The sequence below is a fragment of the Pogona vitticeps genome, chromosome 5, assembly GCF_051106095.1.
Source record: "Pogona vitticeps strain Pit_001003342236 chromosome 5, PviZW2.1, whole genome shotgun sequence".
NCBI lineage: Eukaryota > Metazoa > Chordata > Lepidosauria > Squamata > Agamidae > Pogona > Pogona vitticeps.
The window spans coordinates 106,605,638-106,626,197 of record NC_135787.1 but is presented as its reverse complement, the minus strand read 5'-3'; the positions used below and the strand labels follow the sequence as shown (position 1 = coordinate 106,626,197).

The 20,560-nt window shown below is 40.6% G+C and overlaps 1 protein-coding gene across 1 annotated transcript in view; it reads left to right on the top strand.

The window, feature by feature from the left end:
* Window positions 1-20,560, top strand: part of SEMA3A (semaphorin 3A) — a 212,400-nt gene that overhangs the window by 64,996 nt on the left and 126,844 nt on the right. The window contains exons 2-3 of the mRNA XM_020800519.3: window positions 11,101-11,258; window positions 17,917-17,979. Of these exons, the coding sequence (XP_020656178.3) occupies window positions 11,101-11,258; window positions 17,917-17,979 (221 nt within the window). The remainder of the gene's footprint in view (window positions 1-11,100; window positions 11,259-17,916; window positions 17,980-20,560) is intronic.

The following is a 20,560-nucleotide window of genomic DNA, read 5'->3' as shown; positions in this document are numbered from 1 at the left end:
ATTTTGGGTACAGAACAGATCAGGCTACAAATGGTCTGTTGAGGGGAGTGATGTGCCATTTGGTACCCTCCTCCCACCCTATAACAAACAACCCCTTGTAGCTTGATCAGCTATCAGTCACACACTTTCCCTGATCATCTGCAGAGGGACAGGAAAAGCAGGTCTTGTTTTCCTGTGCTACAGATCCATACAAGTGAAAATTTGCTCCTTCACCGGTAAGGAGATAGCCAAGGATAGCTGCAACGCAAATGAGGTAAAAGTTAGGGAGAGAGGTAACCCCTACCTTTCCCCTCACCTTTCTCTTCAGCCAAAACTGTTTGCCCCCCCAGCCCCGGAATAATGACGCGAGACAACCATATGGATTTGAATATGGGCCACACTTTATTTAATAAATTCAATCAATTATTGCCAATTATTATACCAAGAAATGGGGGCCTGCTGTAGTGCGGAAACAGGATATGTCGTGGGTATTAAAATACCCCCTAATGATGCCATTGGGCGAGTCCCCGGCCCCATGTTCCCGCTGGCTTACTGACAGCAAGAACCCGGCTGGCCGCTAACAAACACCCCAGACCTCCAGACATCTTTAATTGATGACTGTTGGTCCGGAAGTGGCCCAGCGCATCTTCCCCACACCGGCCCTGTAATCGCACGATCCGCAGAGCCGAGAGGTCAGATGCGCTGTTGGCTAGCTTGAATTACACATGGGACACACCGAGACAACCTGTTTTACCGCACTACCCGCCAATGTGACCAAATAAACCACCAAAAATGCCAACAACCCTTTCACTAGTGTGGGATAGGTGAAAAATCCCCCCAGCCAAAAGCCAATCAGGCTGAAGGTCAAAAATTCCTATCCGGCTCCGAAACGGCAACCACAAAAGTCACACTAGAATTAGGGAGGGCGGGTGGGTGCCCGAACAGGAAAGAGGGCGAGTAGAGGGGAGCGCTGGCTTAAATAAATGCGCTCCCCCTCCCATCCTGAACACGTGGCTCCTAACGGTCTCGCGCCATCCGGGGACGTTGGGGCAAAGACCAGCCGCACCGTTCCAGGGCGCAAGCGCCCGTCCGGCGGCTAAACCATTTGCAGCTGCATTGCAATGTGTGGCTGGAAGCCATGGAGTCATCATAGTCCCTTCCCTGCCTTTTCTATCAGACCTCATTCAGGGGACTAGGGTGACTTTCATGGGCTTTTTGTTACTAAATAATAAGTGGCATATTAAAATGGCAATGTATCAACCTGGCATGGTTTTAGAATTTCAGTGTGTCAGTTAGAAAAATATTTTTTAAAAAAAGAAGATTAAAAAATGTGCTCTTGGTCAATCACCTGACTGACCAAGTGCTTCTGGTCGATTAGAAGGCAGATGAGGGAATAAGGATACAACTTGTGCTGGATGGGGTTACTTACACTCCCCCTGAAAACTCAGGTTGGCAGCTTGGGTGTACTCCTGGATTCATTCCTAATCTTGGATGCCCAGGTTTTGGTGGTGGCCAGGAGTGCTTTTGAACAGTTGAAACTGGTATGCCTGCTGTGCCTCTTCCCTGAGATATCTGATTTGTCTACAGTGACACATGCTTTAGTTACACCCCACTTGGATTACTGTAACACACTCTGTGAAGGGCTGTCTTTTAAGACGGTTTGGAAACTTCAGCTGGTGCAAAATGCAGCAGCCAGACTGGGGCCAGTTATAGGGAGCATATAATACCTCTGTTACAACAACTGCACGGGCTACCAGTTCGTTTCTAGCTCAATTCAATGTGCTAGTCATTACCTCTAAAGCTCTGTACATCTTGGGTCTAGGGTGTCTGAAGGACAGTGTCTCCCCATAAGAACCTTCTCTGCATTTAACATAATCAGAAGAGGCCCTCCTATTGGTCCCATTGCCAGCGCAGCCTCAGCTGATGGGAATATTGGAGAGGGTTTTTTTCTGTGGCAGCTCTCATGTTATGGAACCCTCTCCCTTGAGAGATCAGGCTGGCACCCTCCCTTTTATCCTTCTGCCAACATCTCTTCAAGCAGCCTTTTAGCAATCATGATTTAATGATTAATGTTTACTTGCTTTTAATTATTCAATTGTATTTTAATTATCATAGAGTTCATTTTTTTATTTTTAACTTATAGCTTTCAATTCTATTCTTTTAAATGTGCGCTGTCTTGGGTCCCCTAATCAGGAGAAAATCAGTATTTTATATATACAGTATATAAAATGAACAAACAAACAAAATAGAGGAGGGGGTTTCTCCATCCTCCCTTTCAATACCACAAGCCACCTAAAATATCGCAGGATTGCCTTCACAGTTAATGGCACCCCCAGTGCCACTTTGTTGAAAGTATCTGTCCATGAAGGCTAAATGAAGAGCTATTTTGCATTTCAGTGAATCATGCCAAAAAGACTGCATGCCCTAGCCCTGTGCCAGTTTGGTGCGGAACAGCTCTTAAAGAGTAAGAATGAATCATTCTAAGTAGAAACACAAGCAGACAAGGTCTTTTCTTTCGTGATGAGTGCCAAACAGAATTCCATATACCATAACTATATGCCATTGTGGACAGGCTCGCAGATTATTCTTCAGAGTTCCAAAATAGTTCTGAAACCTAGCTGAAATCAGTCCATGAAATCATATTTAACTAAAGATCACTGGAGCAGATCTAATGCTGATCATTTGATCATTTTGCCTGTTTCAAAGAACTGAAGTGAGGATAATTCAACAAGTTGGCCCAGAACTAAACAGTTGCAGTGGAACTTAACGTCCTTGAAGATCAGTGACAAAACATATTTGTTTTTGTTCATTTGTTTGTTTTTTGTTTTGTTTTGTTTCTCTCAGAACTGGGACCTAAGGTGGCTTACAGTTTCATTAAATGAGTTGTAAATATTAAAACAGAATTAAACACATGATATTGTTAAAAGAAAAATGAAAATGCTTTTAAGTCTCTTAATAAAATACTACTAATAATTTACTTTAAAAAGAGACATTCACAAAGACCCTGCAGTTAGAAGGTTTTTGTCAAAGCCCTGACTACGCGTGAAGAAACATTTTTACTGAAGCAGTTCCAAAGCCTGGGAGCGGCCACAGAGAAGGTCCTCTCCTGAGTCTTCACCAAACAGGCCTCTGAAAGGAATGAGGCTATGAGAAGAGCTGCTCCAGTAGATCTCAAAGCTCAGGCCAGCTTGTATGCAAGGATACTGTCTTCAGATAGCCTGGGCCCAAGTTGTACAGGGCTTATTGCTCATGACAAGCAACTTGAATTGTGCCATTTCAGCTTTTGTAGAAATGGAGTTTATCTATTCCTTGTAATTGCGCCCAGTCAGCATCTGGCTGCACTGTTTTGGACCAGGTGAAATTTCCACACACTCTTCAAAGGCAAAGCCATGTGCAGCATGCTGCGGATTGAGAGATAACTATGGCATCTGTCACCATAACCATTGAGGCTTCTGCTTTTAAATGACAGTGGAGGTAAACCTTAGATGATACTGTTCTGTTATTCTTTTCCCAAGAATTGAGATTCCGTGTTTGGTGGAAGAAATTATACTCAGGTTTTTCCTCACTCTTCCCTCTTTTCCCACAGACTGGACTGGGCTAGACCAACCATTGTAAACTCTTGCATTTCTACTTTATGCATCATCCACTGCCGTAAAACTTCTCTGTTTGCAATTTTGGGCTATTTCTCCAACATCTATGAAATATATGACATTGGGCCGCTCCTGTTTTCTTTACTATTATGAATCCAAACAAGTCATAATGAGACAGATATTGGTGATGAATGGTTTGTTAGTTGTGGCTGTTGGTTTTCAAAAGCGAAAGGTACTGTGGATGGATGCAGATGTGTGGCCCCCCTTCCCTCTTTAATAATTGCATGATTGGCGGTTTTGATGATAAAGGAGGATGAAAGCAAGGACTGCTTGAGCAGCTGCAAAAGGTCTATCCACACAGTATTTATTGGATGACTGATGAGATGATTATCCCAAATGAAATACAGATCTTCAAACTATACTACAGAGAGGAGAGAGCATAAATCCAGGCGAGGCTGTTGACCCTCAGAGTTTGCTCCACAGTTAAAACAGTTTTGCCTTTGACAAACTAAAGTCAGCCTGATTTCTGCTCAGTTTTACAGGTTTTGCCATTCATTCTGTCACAGTACGAAGGACTAGGCACAGTAGTTTTCCTTTGCTGTGCCCTTTTCAGACACCTTTTTGTTGTTGAAACAAACTGCAACTTTGATCTCCTGCTTCTGAACTCCAACCCCTATCTATCACCTCCATCTCTGAGTGCCAGGGAAGAGATTCCTCCAAAAAATTGTTTTGTTTAGAAGACAGAGCCTTTTTTTTTTTTTTTTTTTGATAGGTGTTCTGTATTTAAGTCACTTTTGGGAGGGTTGAGATGACGATGATCTCTAGATACACACACTATATTTCTTTAGCTTTTGATGACCTCCCTTGGAACTTGAGATAATGGCTGGAATCCTACTGAGGTTCATATAAGGTTTGCACAACTTGCTGTGGTTAACTGTGACTAATCGGTAGGTTGCTGGGGTATGTCTTGCTGATGGCACAACTGAGGTGCACGCTGGCAGAGGGTGACTTAATCATAATTTGTGACAGAGCTTACCTGAACATCAATAGGATTTTGACCAGTATCTGAATTTGTGTCTGTGTGCAGGGTGGAGGCTCACAGAAGAGGGGTGTATTCTTGTGTAAACGTATGCAAATCTATCTGTACAGATATAAAATTCCAGTGAAGTGCTTTCTTTCTACCCAAAGCCCTGCCTCAATTTCTCTCTCCTGTCTCCATTGTCTTCATGTCTGTTGAAGCAGGGACTCTTTTTGCCATTAATTTGTAAAATGTCATAAGCATAGATGGTATATTTGGAAGCTTTTCTGGAATAAGTATGAGTAACCAGGTAGGTAGGTAGGTAGGTAGGTAGGAGGGTGGGTGGGTGGATGGGTAGGTAGGTAGGTAGGTACGTAGATAGGTAGGTAGATAGGTAGATACAGTGGACCCTTGACTTACAGACGGCTTGACTTACAGACTTTTTGAGTTACAGACTTCTCTGGCCGCAAAATTTAGGTTTGACTTGCAACCTGAGAATTGACTTACAGACCAGAAAAAAATCCAAAATGGAACAAAAATGGCCTGTTACGGGATTAATCGGTTTTCAATGCACTGTAGGTCAATGGAGACTTGACCTACAGACTTTTTGACTTTTACAGCCTTCCAATACGGATTACGTTCTCAAGTCAAGACCCCCACTGTACATAGATAGATAGATAGATAGATAGATAGATAGATAGATAGATAGATAGATAGATAGATAGATAGATAGATAGATAGATAGATAGATAGATAGATAGATAGATAGATAGATAGATAGATAGATAGACGGACAGACGGACAGACGGACAGACGGACAGACAGACAGACAGACAGACAGACAGACAGACAGACAGACAGACAGACAGACAGATAGATAGATAGATAGATAGATAGATAGATAGATAGATAGATAGATAGATAGAGGCAGGCAGGCAGGCAACGGCAGCCATGTTAATTCATAGGAAAAAATGCAAAGTCCAGAAACTGGATAATAGTGGATGTGCAGAACTCTTCATCTACCTATATATTGAGCAAATCCAGGTGTAAGGTGTGCCTGGGGAGAAAGACAATACTGGTTTGGCATTATAGTTACACAGTTACAGTGATCAGAGCAGTTCTGGGACATACAAATGTACATTGCTGTATATTCCACGGGGAAAGTCTAGCTAATTCTGTTTACATTTTTACAACCTCACATGCTGCCTGTGGTTTGAGTGACTAGGAGAAACTTTTTCTGGGCTGGGATGACTGTCAATCTGTCCAGCATTAACCAATTCTTCCTTCCCATCTCTGAATTCAAAGAGAGTCCCACCTCTCTGCTCAATGTTCCTTTCCCTGCCTTTAGTCTGTTGGATTAAAGCAGAATTTTTGTTAGTTTGCTGTTGATCTGTTCACAACTGTAAGTAATGAAGTGTTTTTATTCTTTCTCCTACAAATGTCTCAGAGTGAGTTATTGCAACCTTAAATGCCATTTATTGAGATGGGAGTGGATTATCTGGGAAACTTAAAGCTATTCTCCTCTGTGAGTCTCTGTCCTTCTGCTGTATAGCAAAAGGAATTTTACCCAAAATTCAAAACTCTGAAATAGTTTCAAATTTCTGCTTCTGTAGTAAATATACAGTTTTATTGTTTGATGAGGAACAGAATAACGAGTGGAAGGGTGGCTTTTATGTTCACAGAGCTGGAGATTAGTTAGAGGCAATGTACTAGATTTAAAAAGTTTAATACGGCATCTATAATTAATAACCAAATTTGCTGGTTAAGAATTCAGTGGGTAGTATTACCTTTTAAATGGAGGGAGCATATTCTTACAGATGCAGTTTATGGCTAGTTTACTATACCTTTCTCTGAGTAGTTATTTCAAAAGCCTATGGCCCCAAGTGGCTGGACAAGAGCATTTGCTATTTCTAACCATGAGGGGCAGGAGTCTCCTGCAGTCTTATTTGTTGTGAAGATTAAGGTACTATATGTACATAAGAATTGAGGGGGAACAGAAAAGTAGAGACTAAAGAGAAGATAGTGGAAGAAATATACTTTATACCTCTTCACCCCCTGCAGAGCCTCTTTGAGTTAAGCACATGGCCAGAGAAGTGATGAAGTCTAATTTACACCTACAGAAACAAGATCTTATCATCAGGCAAAACAACAGCTTGCTAAGCTCTAAACCTGTTAAGCATTTGGCGGTAGTAATGGAGCATCCACCAGATAGACTGTCAGTAAAACAAAAAAGCCTGGGAATTGAAGGAAGTATTTGAAAATATCAAAGACCGTTTAGGAAAACTGCATGGTAATTGTATAATAACATTTCTTGATTGAGCCTTCAACTAATATTAGAGAAAACATAACCGGTGGAGGATACTTTGTGGGAGGAAAAAGGTTTTTTTTTTACTATGGGGAAATTATAAGTCAACCAAAACCCTACTTGAAATCCTAGACATGTTCTAAAACACTGGTTCTTAACCTTGGGTTACTCAGGAGTTTTGGACTGCAACTCCCAGAAGCCTTCACCACCAGCTGTGCTGTCTGGGGTTTCTGGGAGTTGCAGTTCAAAAACATCCGAGTAACAAAGGTTAAGAACCACTGTTCTAAAATACACATGCTACATATCACTGATGTTGAATAAAATCCTGATAGCAGAATTTAAGTTTGTTGATAAATAGTAGGTTATTTGTGTACCATCATCCCCCCATCACACTAACTCCCCAGAGCATATGTTCTCGCTCATAATGTTAGAACCTGGGCTCTTACAATACAGCAAAAGGGTGGGGTACTGATGACCTATAAAAACAAGTACCTCTTCACCCAGTTTATAGACTGTGGAATTAACTACCACAAGATTTCATGAAGGACACTGACCTGGATGGCTTTAAAACTAATAAGACAAATTCATGAAGGACAAGGTTGACAATGATTACCAGTCACAAGGGTTATAAATTACTTGCAATATAGGTGGCATTATGATTGTGGGCACCTCTTAGGCCATTGCAGGAAGAGAATGCTCGTTGGCATTGCTGATGAGCAGGAGAAGAAAGAGGGCTTTTCATAAGTCTTTAGATGGAAGCACACAGCATCCTTTCTGTGCTTTAACATTTTAAAGATCATGTATCCTGTAGTGCCTTGACCTATCACAGTGAATGCAAAGTCAAAGCCATCCTTAGCCATTGGAGACCTGGTAAGGGAAATAATAAAAATTATCATGTGCCATTAAGTCAGTTATGGCAATTGTTTTTCTAAGTAGAAAATATTCAGAAGTGGCTTCTGAATATTCTCTACTTAGAAAAACTTATTCCCTTACTTATTCCCTTCTTTTGGTGAGTGTCCTGGGACTGCACAGCTTGTTCAAGGCCACACAGGCTGGCTCTACTCATAGGAGGCACAGTGGGGAATTGAACTCCCAACCAAAGTCAAGACTTGGCAGCCAGATACCAAAACCACTCCAATTTTGCCATGGCATTATCTCCTTACAGAATTCTGAGCAAGATTTGTTTCTTCCCACGGTTTGCTCACCTCCACCAGGCTGCCATCATTCCCACTTTGTGTTGGACACCCTCTATCACAGTGGTCCCCAACCTTGGGCCTCCAGATGTTCTTGGACTTCAATTACCAGAAATCCTGGCCAGCAGAAGTGGTGGTAAAGGCTTCTGGGAGTTGTAGTTCAATAACATCTGGAAGCCCAAGGTTTAGGACCACTGCTCTATCACATCAGTTTGCTGCAATGGCAGCTCCTAGAAACAAATGTGTGAGCATTTATAATGTAGCATAAGCCACATACTTTAGGTAAACCTTTTCCTTCTCTGGGAGTGACGAGAGTTTATGTTGCAATGGGGGTTTTAGGCTTATGAATGTAAAGTTGGGAAAGTTTTTTTTTTAATGGTACTGTCAAGGTTTCAAGATGTGCAAAGACCTCAATCACAATTTTAATGCAAGGAGAAGAAAATCACTTTATTCATTATATTTCCGCTGTGTAAATTGGAAGCTGAATCAGACACTCTTACAGTGGACCCTCGACTTAAAGGCGGCTCGACTTACAGACTTTTCGAGTTACAGACTTCTCTGGCTGCAAAATTTAGATTCGACTTGCAGCCGGAGAATTGACCTACAGACCAGAAAAAAACCAAAATGGAACAAAAATAGAACAAAAACGGCCAGTTATGGGATTAATCGGTTTTCAATGCATTGTAGGTCAATGGAGATTCGACTTGCAGCCACCGTTCCAATACGGATTAATTCCGTAAGTAGAGGGTCCACTGTATATATCACTACTGAGACTTATGTTTTGCCATGTTCAGTAGATTTCACACAATCCCAAATTAATCTGCATATTATAGAATATAGAATATATGCAGAAATTGCCTTTCTTCCTAATAATGTGACTCTTCAGTATTTGAAAAGGGGCATCTGCTGAGGGCTCTGTTACACCTATAACTTAAACTTGTAAATTAGGTAGTTGGCTAAAAGGAAGATGGATAATAATTACATGCCATCAAGTCAATTCTGATTGATGGTTACCCTTTCCACAGAGAGGGCTAAGAAGCAGTTTACCAGTCCCTTCTTCTAGGGGTGCCCCGGGATTGTGCAGCTTGCCCAAGACCACAGAGGCTGGCTCTTCTCTTGGGACATCCATCAGGGAATCAAACTCCCAACTTTGCCTTCGCAGATTAACTGAACATTCTTTCATTGTCAGATTTTTCTTTCTCTCCCCCCCCCCTTGTGATGTAGTTTGGAAAACACCCAGCTGGTAGCCATGCTAATTGGATGCAGCAAAAGCAGTGGAAAGGCTTAAGGCTCCATCAAGACTAAGACTTTTTTTTCTGAGGCTCAAGGTTTTGTGGGCTGTAGCTAGAATGCATTTGAAAAAGCGGGCAAAGTCTATGAAAGTTCACACCAAATAAAACTTCCTAAACATGCAAGTGCCGCAAGACTCAATTATTTTGAATAGGATGGTGGCCAGTGTGTGGTGACTTTTTCAAAAGGACAGGTTTGAGCAGAGAGGAAACAGTGGCTGCTGAAAGCCTGTAGTAGACAAGGAAATGATCCTGTAATCATTGTTCTAGAAACAGACCTTGTCTAATTGCTGCAAGTGGTGGAATATAGTTGCCATTGCTGTAGGAAATATGATTGGGAAAAGCATGGAAGCAAATGAATGATGAGGCAAACAGGTGGCTATTGTTTGCACAAGTCATGTTCACAGTGTGTGTCTCAATCTTTACATCTAGAAAAATCAGCATTAATTCCACTGAGTATTTGAAGGCACATCAGTTTAGGACCTTTCCTAGTCCTTTTCTTTTGTAAACTTGATGTTGTTTCAAAGGTCACCTCTCTCAAAAATAAGATAAAAAAGTCTTTTCCATAATATTTGATCTCTTCCTTAAGGCTGCTTGTGCCCTCTCAGTATTAAAAGAATCAGGTTAGAAACTAATTAAATTTGGAAGCAGGAGATTGAATTTGCATCGATTAAACTAGTGTCATTGCCATGTTCTTCAGTTGCCCTTCGTGGCTGTTGTATCAGGCATGGATTGAATAAATGTGTTCCAAAGATAGAAAAGTCAACCATGGAAAAGAATCAGTACACCATTGCAGTGCAGTGGGCAGTGGTTGACATTGGCAGGATAGTCAACACCATAAGCAACTAGAAGAGTCTGCTGCTTACTCTGGATAATGCCAGATAGACACCCAGGGTCAGTGCTTCTTTGGGCATTGAACCCCATTGGCCAGTACATATCTTTTTAATTTCTCTTCAGTGGCTGCTACATCAGGGACTCCAGAATAGGATGAATTGAGATAGTGGGCATCAATAGCAGAGCTTACCTCCTAGACTAACTTTTTTTGCTGGTGTTCTCTTTTGCTCCTCTACTACCAACATTGTAAATTGAGGAGAGAAAGGATGCTGTTTCCATCAGCCCATTGGAGTGTGTTGCCACTGAGGAGTCCTACCGGGGGTGGTGGTGGTGGCTACTGCTATTGCGGAAGGATCTACCGAACCAGGTAGCACACCTGGCCTGGGAAGACCCAAGTTATAATTTCTTATCACACCCTCGATCAGTCTAGATAAATCTGGCACTTTCTGGTCCCAACAGAAACATAATGTTTTGTCCCATCCATTTCTTTTAAAAGGTTAGTTGTCTTCTATACTACTATCAGTGGTGTCTGCTAACCAAAATGTATTGTTTCAACAATGTACCGATAATTGTTAATGCTGTACTTGTCCTGAAGGCTGTATTCTAGCGAACAAATGACAGATCAACTTTGTTACTATCTGTTTTTCTGCTAAAATACACAAGCCAGCCTACAACCTGATTAAAAAATGTAACACATGTATGGCCTTTATCCAGAACAACAGCAAATCTTTCCTAAAGCTGCAGTTTGAATACACAGAAAGTTCATACTAACTTCAGCCTTCTGTATTTAAAAAAATTCTATGTGATCAGTGTCCTTTTGTATTTAATTTCTTTGGTTATAACCAAGATGTTGGTTCATAAAACTAATTCAGTGTTGCTTTTCATCCTACAGAAATGTATGAATCCAACAATATAATCACTTTCCATGGCCTGGTTAATAGTTCCAGTTACCACACCTTCCTTTTGGATGAGGAGCGGAGTAGGCTGTATGTTGGAGCGAAGGATCACATATTTTCATTCAACTTAGTCAACATCAAGGAATATCAAAAGGTGTGTGAAGCACTTTTCAAATTATGTTTAATTGGGGCATATGGGGGTCAGATGGTAAGGGTTGTGGATTCTTAACTTGTCTTTGAGTAGTTCCTGGTATAAGCCCAAATTTTGATTGCGCTCTTTTGGACTGTGGGTTTGCTTGCACAATGAAAAACTCCAGAAAGGAATGTTCTTTAGACCTATATATACTATATAATGCATGCTTGGGAGAAAGCCGAGTACAGTTCTTCTTGCCATCTACCTTTCTGTGTGGAGAGATTATGATGATCGTAGTGATAATTTTGATATGAAGCAGTGTTCAGTGGTGCAGTTCAGACAGAAGCTTACAACTACAGTCAAAATTAAGCCTACTTCTCTAAAATACGTGGGTTTCTATTGCAGGGTTTTATTGTGCTAGGGTTTGGCCACAACATATGTATTAAGGTTTAACCATGGACCATATCATGTTAGATCTATTGCACTGTTCTCTTTTAGTACTGTTGAATTGAACTGGCTTCTTCTACTGATTTGAAATAGAGCTGTTTCCTTTGGATCCAGCTCATAAATTGTCCCTGAATAGTTTCAGAATGCATTTCCTTCAAGACCAAGTATCTACATTTTTGGAACTATGTAGAGATATTTAACTCTTACTCCTTCCACTCCATAGCCACACTGAAAGAGAGTGTGTTTACCTCATGGAGTTGCATTCACACCAATGTCAGATGGACATTCAGTTCAGTTCAAATATTCTAGCCCTGGTTCTATAGAGACCGAACATTTACAGGCAACTGCACTTACTCATGACCAGTAAAGAGAAAAAAGGCATGGAAATTTGATGCAGTGCAATGGAAATTGGACTAGAGAATGCCATCTATGCACGATTATTTGGAGAAAAAAATCCCATTGAGCTCATTGGGACTTTGTTCCTAGTAAGTGTGTTTAGGGGAATAGCTTTAATGTGCAAGTCAAGGCATGTCTGCTAAGAAGCAAGTCCTATTGTTTTTAATGAGGTTGATTCCTCAGTAACTGTGTATAACATTGTTGCTTAAACAATTAGTTAAAAAGAGCCAGAGTTTTTTTATTAGGCATAATACAGTTAATTTTAGAACAATCTCTTTTATACATTCGTTGTTAAACAAAAACAGGGTGTTCAGAATCACAAGTTACATTTTAAAAAAAGGCTAGGAAGGCTGATTTTATTTTCCCTTCTATGCCATCTGATTCTTCCATGTAATATGTTCTCATTATTAATAAACCATAATAGATGGGACACCAGTAGAATAGATGAGACACTAATAGGGGGTTGACAGATTGCTAAAAAGCTTTTCACTTATGAAAGAAGATGTGGCTTTCATTCAAAGATGCAGATTGGAATGGGAAGCTGATGCACATTTTAGCAGTGCACCTTGCTGAATATGTGTTTCCTTTTTTCCCCCTTTTCTCCCCTTACTTAAAAAAAAGAGAGAAACACTTATCATTTCACATATTCTGATGAGCCTAAATTAAAATGTGTCTGTGAGAGGGAGAAAGTGTGTGAGAGAGGCTGAGCCTGAAAAGAGAGAGAGAGAAAATGAGTGCAGAATCTATAAATGCATCTTGTTATAGAAGTATAGATTCCAAGCTGGAGAGGTTATTTCTGACTTGGTATTAACCTTGGCCCATTAGCTTCCTTGAACGACAGCAATAAATACTTTGGTATTTTACTCTGAACAAAGATAATGTATTCATTTGTATTCTCCAAGGAATGAGATGAAAGCAAATCTGGGTATTTTCTATTCTCTTCAGATCAGCCATAAAGGAAACTGATGGTTTATTTGGATGCTCTGTGGGGTTCGGAGTATAATGCAGAAAACATCTGGATTTTTTTTTAAAGTGTACTCCTATAGAGGAAAGCACCATTCTTCTGAACTCTTGGAATTTAGAGATAATTTGCACATGAACTGTGAATCATCTCCTGTCACATACAAAATAATCTCTGTTCACATATAGTGTTGTCTGGTGATTATTAGACAGATTCATAGGCAGAGCATGGAAAAGTTACTTTTTGGACTACAACGCCCAGAATGGACTGACCAGCATAGCCTTTATTGTAGCCCAAAAAGTAACTTTTCCAAGCTCTGAATATTGATCCAGATAGAATAGTAGATACTTGGTACAAGGAAAGACTATTGTTGATTTGAGCTTCCTTAAGAATTGTTGGAAAAAGTATTTGGAACTATGTTAAGCTTAAGCTTGATTAAACAGGAACCAATCTCCATCTCTAGATGAATGTTCCTTCTAATTCGGCATCTAGACCAGTGAATCTCAACCTTGGGTCACCAGGTGTTCTTAGACTAAAACTCCCAGAAGCCTTCATCATGAGCTGTGCTGGCCAAGATTTCTTCAAGCTGTAGTCCACAAAGACCTGGAGACCCAAGGTTAGAAACCACTGATCTAGACCAAAGCAGCACTACTCCGAACTATATTCCAGAAAGAATGTAGTAACCGAAGAAGCATTAAATAACATTGAGTGCCTGCCTGTCTTGGAAGAGCTGGACAGCGAACCAACCCTAGCAGAAATAAATGCGGCCTTGGATTCCCTCACCTCTGGCAAGGCACCTGGAAGGGACAACATCCCTGTTGAAGTGCTGAAATGCGGTAAGGAGATCATCATCACCGAACTGTATGAAATCTTTTGTCTCTGCTGGAGGGAAGGTGGAGTACCACAGGACATGAAGGATGCAAACATTGTCACGTTGTACAAGAACAAAGGTGACAGGGGTGACTGCAATAACTACCGTGGTATCTCTCTTCTTAGCGTTGTAGGGAAGCTGCTTGCCCGTGTTGTGCTGAAGAGGCTCCAGGTGCTTGCAGACAGAGTCTATCCGGAATCACAGTGTGGATTTCGAGCAAATAGATCCACCACTGACATGGTATTCTCCCTCTGACAGTTGCAGGAGAAATGCAGGGAACAACAACAGCCACTCTTAGTGGCCTTCATAGACCTTACAAAAGCATTTGACTTGGTTAGCAGGGATGGCCTTTTCAAAATACTTCCCAAGATTGGATGTCCACCTCGTCTCCTTAACATCATCAGGTCCTTCCACGATGGAATGAAAGGCACTGTAGTTTTTGACGGCTCAACATCAGATCCCTTTGACATCCGAAGCGGAGTGAAACAGGGCTGTGTACTCGCACCAACACTTTTTGGGATCTTTTCTGCTGTCATGCTGAAGCATGCCTTTGGAACTGCAACAGAAGGTGTCTATCTCCGGACTAGATCAGATGGAAAGCTCTTTAATCTCTCTAGATTGAGAGCGAAGACCAAAGTCCAACTGAAATGCATGCGGGACTTCCTCTTTGCAGACGATGCAGCCATTGTTGCCCACTCTGCTGAAGACCTCCAACAACTCATGAATCGTTTCAGCAAGGCCTGCCAAGACTTTGGACTAACAATCAGCCTGAAGAAAACACAAGTCATGGGCCAGGGTGTGGACTCACCTCCCTCTATTACCATCTCCACACAAGAATTGGAGGTTGTTCATGACTTTGTGTACCTTGGCTCAACCATCTCTGACACCCTCTCTCTAGATGTCGAGCTGGATAAACGCATTGGGAAAGCAGCCACCATGTTCTCTAGACTCACAAAGAGAGTATGGCTCAATAAGAAACTGACGACACATACCAAGATCCAGGTCTATAGAGCCTGTGTCCTGAGCACACTCCTGTACTGCAGCGAGTCCTGGACCCTTTGTGCCCGGCAGGAGAGGAAGCTGAACACCTTCCATATGCGTTGCCTACGACGGATTTTTGGTATCACCTGGCAGGACAGAGTTCCAAATAGAGTAGTCCTAGAACGAGCTGGAATTTTCAGCATGCATACATTACTGAAACAGCGACGTCTATGCTGGCTTGGGCACGTTGTGAGAATGGCTGATGGTCGAATTCCAAAGGATCTCCTATATGGAGAATTAGTGCAGGGAAATCGCCCCAGAGGGAGACCACAGCTGCGATACAAGGATATCTGCAAGCGGGATCTGAAGGCCTTAGGAATAGACCTCAACAGATGGGAAACTCTGACATCTGATCGTTCAGCCTGGAGGCAGGCAGTACATCACGGCCTCTCCCAATTTGAAGAGACCCTTGTCCAGCAGGCTGAGGCAAAGAGGAAGTCACAAAGGAAGCAAAACCAGGGAGCTGGACAGGGGACAGATTGGATTTGTCTCCAGTGTGGAAGGGATTGTCACTCTCGAATTGGCCTCCTCAGCCACACTAGATGCTGTTCCAAGTCCTCCATACAGAGCACGCTACCATAGTCTTTCGAGACTGAAGGATGCCTACTAGACCAAAGCTTCATCTAGTTCACTTTTCAGTTGTTGCCAACCACAAGATACTCCAAACCAGGGCAACACCATGTACATGTGGAAGTTGGCATCTAGCCAGTTCAGCAGCACTGGATGAACATGAAGTTGTAGATCTGAATCTAAGCTGCGGCGGATGGGCAAATCCACTTATGCACATGAGTTTTCTTGCTGGATAAGGGCAATCATATTTTTAAGTCTGAAGTTCCTTCTTCCTTCCCCACCTTTTAATGCACCTGTCTCAACATTTCTAAAGCTGGGCATAGAAGCAGAAGCATTTGAAACAGTCACTTCTCATGAAAATTTCAACCTGGTTTAAAGACTTATAAGGATCCGTTGTTTATCTTCTAGATTTCATCAGAGATATTCAGAAAAGAGTGATCAACACACACACAAAGTGAACACACTAAATTTCATTGTGATCTCCCCCTAAATTTTGTCTTAACCTGCCATTTCCCCTAAACAAACATTTTCTTGTTTAAGCAGTAAACCTTTTTTTAATACTAAGGTTACCGTCCAGTCATACCACCATTCATATTGCATTATCAAAACTCCCAACTGAATCTTACCCTGGCATTATTTTAAAATCATGTTTTATTCTATATGTGATTCCTAAAAGCTTTTTGAAGGATATGAATAATTCACTATGAGGGTCTTTGGGCTTTTGCTGTAGAAAAATGAAATGGCTGTTCCAAGAGAACTAATAATGAACACAATCTGAGATGTGATTTTGAATTTCTGTAGAATTATTAAAAGGACTGTCATTGGTCCTAAGATTTTCTCAATTTCTCCACCAATGGCATCGTAGGTAAAACGAAAGTGTTGCTCTAGTCCTTCATTCTGTTGTCAAAAGAGGTCAGCTAGATGGGCTTTGGAGCCTATTAGCAGGGCGTTACCTCCGGTTTTGAATTTCCTCAAAACATAGAAAATCCATTTAATAACAAAAGAGATACAAGTTCATGAATGATAGGTCCACCAAAATATATATGACACACTGTCCCATGCTCATGATATGTTCTGCTTCATATCTCGGACACATAGAGATCTTCCTGCTGTTGAAGAATAGCTTACCTTCTGCTTTGATATCTAATTTAGACTTTTCAGTTTTTTGTATATAGACCCTTTATTTCCTGCTGAATTTTTCATTCTTGGGTAAAATAAGATGTCATGGAACCACTGTCCTCCCTCCCCGCAGGATTTTTCACCTCCAGCCTGAGAATGAGACAACTGCATTATCCCCATCCATGTTTCCACATTTTGGGGACAATTTCTTGTTGTTATGTACCATAAAGTCACCTGCAATGTACGGTGACCCTATTAATGAGCAATCTCCAAAATTTCTTGTCTTCAGAACCCCTGCTCAACTCAAGTCTGTGCCTTCCTGTAGTTGGTCTTCCTCTTTTCCTGCTGCCCTTGACTTTTCCGAGCATTATTGTCTTTTCCAGAGAATCTTGCATTCTCATGATGTTCCTAAATTAAGACAGCCCCAGTTTCAACGTATTTGCTTCCAGAAATAGTTTGGGCTTGATTTTATCTAGGACCCACTTGTTTGTCTTTCTGGCAGTCATGGTATGTGCAAAGCTCTCCTCTAGCACTACATTTTAAACAAATCAGTCTTTTCCTTGTCAGCTTTTCTTAATGTCCACCTTTCACAACCATGCATGGTGACTGGAAATACAAGAAAGTGAATGATCTTGGTCTTGGTCTCCAGTGATATCTCCTTACACTTGATTATCTTTTCTACTTCCTTCCTTACTGCCTTTCTGAGTCTCAGTCTTCTTCTGGTTTCTTGGTTGCAGTTTCCATTTGGATTTTTTTTTAAAAAAAAAAAATTGAATATATATTTTTCCTTTGTGAAGCTTAGCCATACCCATGCACATACACAGAAAGAACAAAGGACTGTCCGACTGATCAAAAAGATGGAAACAATCCATCCAGTATTTATATTTTTGAAGTGGCTATCACAGTTGTATACAATTTGTACAAAAATCATTCTCATGAACGGGGCATCTGTAATGAAGAATGGCAGATGAGGAGGATATTTTTTAAAAAATCTCTTTCTTCCAGTATCCTCATCATCACTGGTTATGCGGATCAGGATTGTTGGGAGCTGAAGTGCAATATCACCTAGGGGCTCACATATTTTTGCTCCTGAATTATGCATTATCAATATCAATCCCACATGAACAAATATAGATACTAATATGTTATCTGAAAATACTTGGGTAATAAAAGGAGATTATTAAATGCTAGCCATTTGGGGGACACTGTGTACAAGTCTGAATTGTTGAAGCATGAAATGACATAATATGATTTATTTTATTTTGCATCTTTAGATTGTTTGGCCTGTATCTCCTACCCGTAGGGATGAGTGCAAGTGGGCTGGAAAAGATATTCTGGTAAGTACAAATCTTCATCTCCCCCTTCCTTTTGCAAAGTTAGTCAATATTTCATGAACTTTCATCTTTTTAAATTTTAAAGCGTAGGGGTTGTTTATTCCTCGTACCCTCTTTTACTTATGAATTACTTGGCTTTAGTAGGTATGGACCTAAGTGTTAGTATTTTTTTGAACTCTTCTTTCTCCTCAAGTACACCTATGAGGGTAGGTTTATGTGTAACAGAATTAGTATATAATTGTCCTGCTGATTTCAGCACTCTTAGGAGTTTGACCTCATTTTTGTAATGACTGAAGCCCTTGATTTGCAGTGAACACTGAATAGACAGGCCATTGTGAATGCAATAAGCCTCATTAATGTCATGAAGTGGCCATGAAGGCCTCAGGGGTCTCCCCAGAGGGGAACACAGGGATGTCTAAAGTGATGTTAATTTTCCCTCTTCTGTTGTGGTTTCTCATGGGGGAGAAAATAAGGAGGAAGAATGAATGAAGTAAAAGAAAGCAGTTATTCTATGCAGTCAGTCTCTTGCCCTTCCTTTTCCTCTCTCATATTGCTCTTTCCCTTCCATTCGATCTATTGGAGAAAACATTGATTGAAGAGTGCAGTGGGAGCGGGAAGGATACAGGACACTTACTAACCTTAGGGAAAATGAATAGGTTCCATACAGGCCAATGGACACTTTGCTTGCAGTAGCCAAGGGGAGAACGGCACTTTCCCCCAAGTGTATATATCAGTGGCTTGATATTTCAGAGATGATTCACTAAAATATTCATAATGGCAGCTGCTGGTGGTCTGTATTGTAATACTGTCACAGGTCATAAGTGAAAATGGATTCACCAAGCATAACCTAGTCCCTAGTGAACAGTCAACTTAAAATGAGAGTTGACTTTTGGCATAAGAAAGAGCCAGCAAATTCACGATAGGAGAACCGAATTTACATATACAAGACTGTACTGTCCCTGGTGTTACACTCGCTATTTAAAATATGAATTTGTTGTCTTGAATATATTTTGGTTGTTACAAATCCAGAACAAGCCAAGTAATATCCCTTTGGGGGTGGGTTGCCTTTAAAATAATAGAAATGAACTCTTCTTCAACTATAGGTTTTTATAACTTCCAGTGGAAATATACAAACTAAAGTTACATTTTCCTGACCCTTCACTAAAGATACAGCATTTACCTTGCTATATTCCTTACAGCTGACAAAGCTTTGGAATACTATATTGATGGTCAAGGATACCTCACCAAGTTTTCATTAAAAAGCAAGTGTAAAGTGAATTATAAAGATTAGTCAATATAACATATATTTCGGGATATTCTTATCCTAATTTCAGAATATTTCATATTTGTGTTTATGCAGAACTTCATAAATCAAATTCTTGAATTGTTTTAACAATAGTTTTCAGTTTAAACTATGTGATTATTAATCTCAAGGCACCATCAATTCCACACTGAAAAGTTAAATTCCCTAGCAATAGGCCAGCTGCAACAGCTGCATTGCTTATATGAAATGTATATTAATTGTATATAGCTCATATGAACCCCACCGGTAACCTCAACCATGACCTAAGACTAAAGGTTTCTTTTGTTAACTATATTGAAGAGTATGCTGTATTTTCACTCTGCTGGAGTCTAAATGATTTCTTCTACGCTTATGTCAGTCACACAGTACCACAAAACTGAGCTAGGCAGAGGTCTTGACATTTGAAGTCCCAGAACTGATAAATACAGAAAACCCCAAACATCTCAGCTTTCCTTATTTTGGTGAGGTGGGGGGCAGAAAAGAGTAGGGAGGAAGAGAGACAAAAAGGGAAGCAAAAGGCCTTCCTTGTACATGAGGGAGTTTTAAAAACATGTGGGAAATTTTAATTAAATGTCTAGGAATTAGAGAGGATTGGACTACAGACGGAGCATCCAGTGTACTAGAAATAGTTTTCATCTGTGCTTCTCGGTACAACATCCTTTAATCTCTGTGTGCCCTAGGATGTGACAATATATGTTGTACCAATCTCTTTACTTGATTGCTGTACTTAGACTTGGTCTGCAGACAAGTCATGAGAATATTGAGTTGTTAAAATAGGATGTACCTTGTCAGAATGTAAACATGCAATTGTACTTTCAATGTTCCCCTAGTTCAAAAGCTCCTTCCAATAAGGAAGATAAAAAACAAATATTGACGCTTTTTTCCTATCATGTTAGTTTTCTCTTAGCAGGAACATCTGTCCACAAAGGTCCATTTAAAAGCATTTAAAACCAATATTCTGAAGTAATATACCCTAGCATTGTATGACTTCATTTCCACGTCATTCTCCTGCATTCATAAATCATACTCCATGTGCAGTGAAATGTGTGAAATGATTTCCTAGTTATATATATTCCACCTCTAATTCCACAGATTAACATTTGAAAAAGCCTGCATACAGAAAAATCTAACATATGTAGGACCAAATCATTTGCTCAGTTCCTGGAAAGGGAAGATTTGTTCCAAAATTCTTTGCTGAAATCCTGTTGTGCAGTTACATAAAAGGTGTTACTTTCAGATAATTGTCACAAATAAAAAAATTCTATAGGCATTATGTCTGGC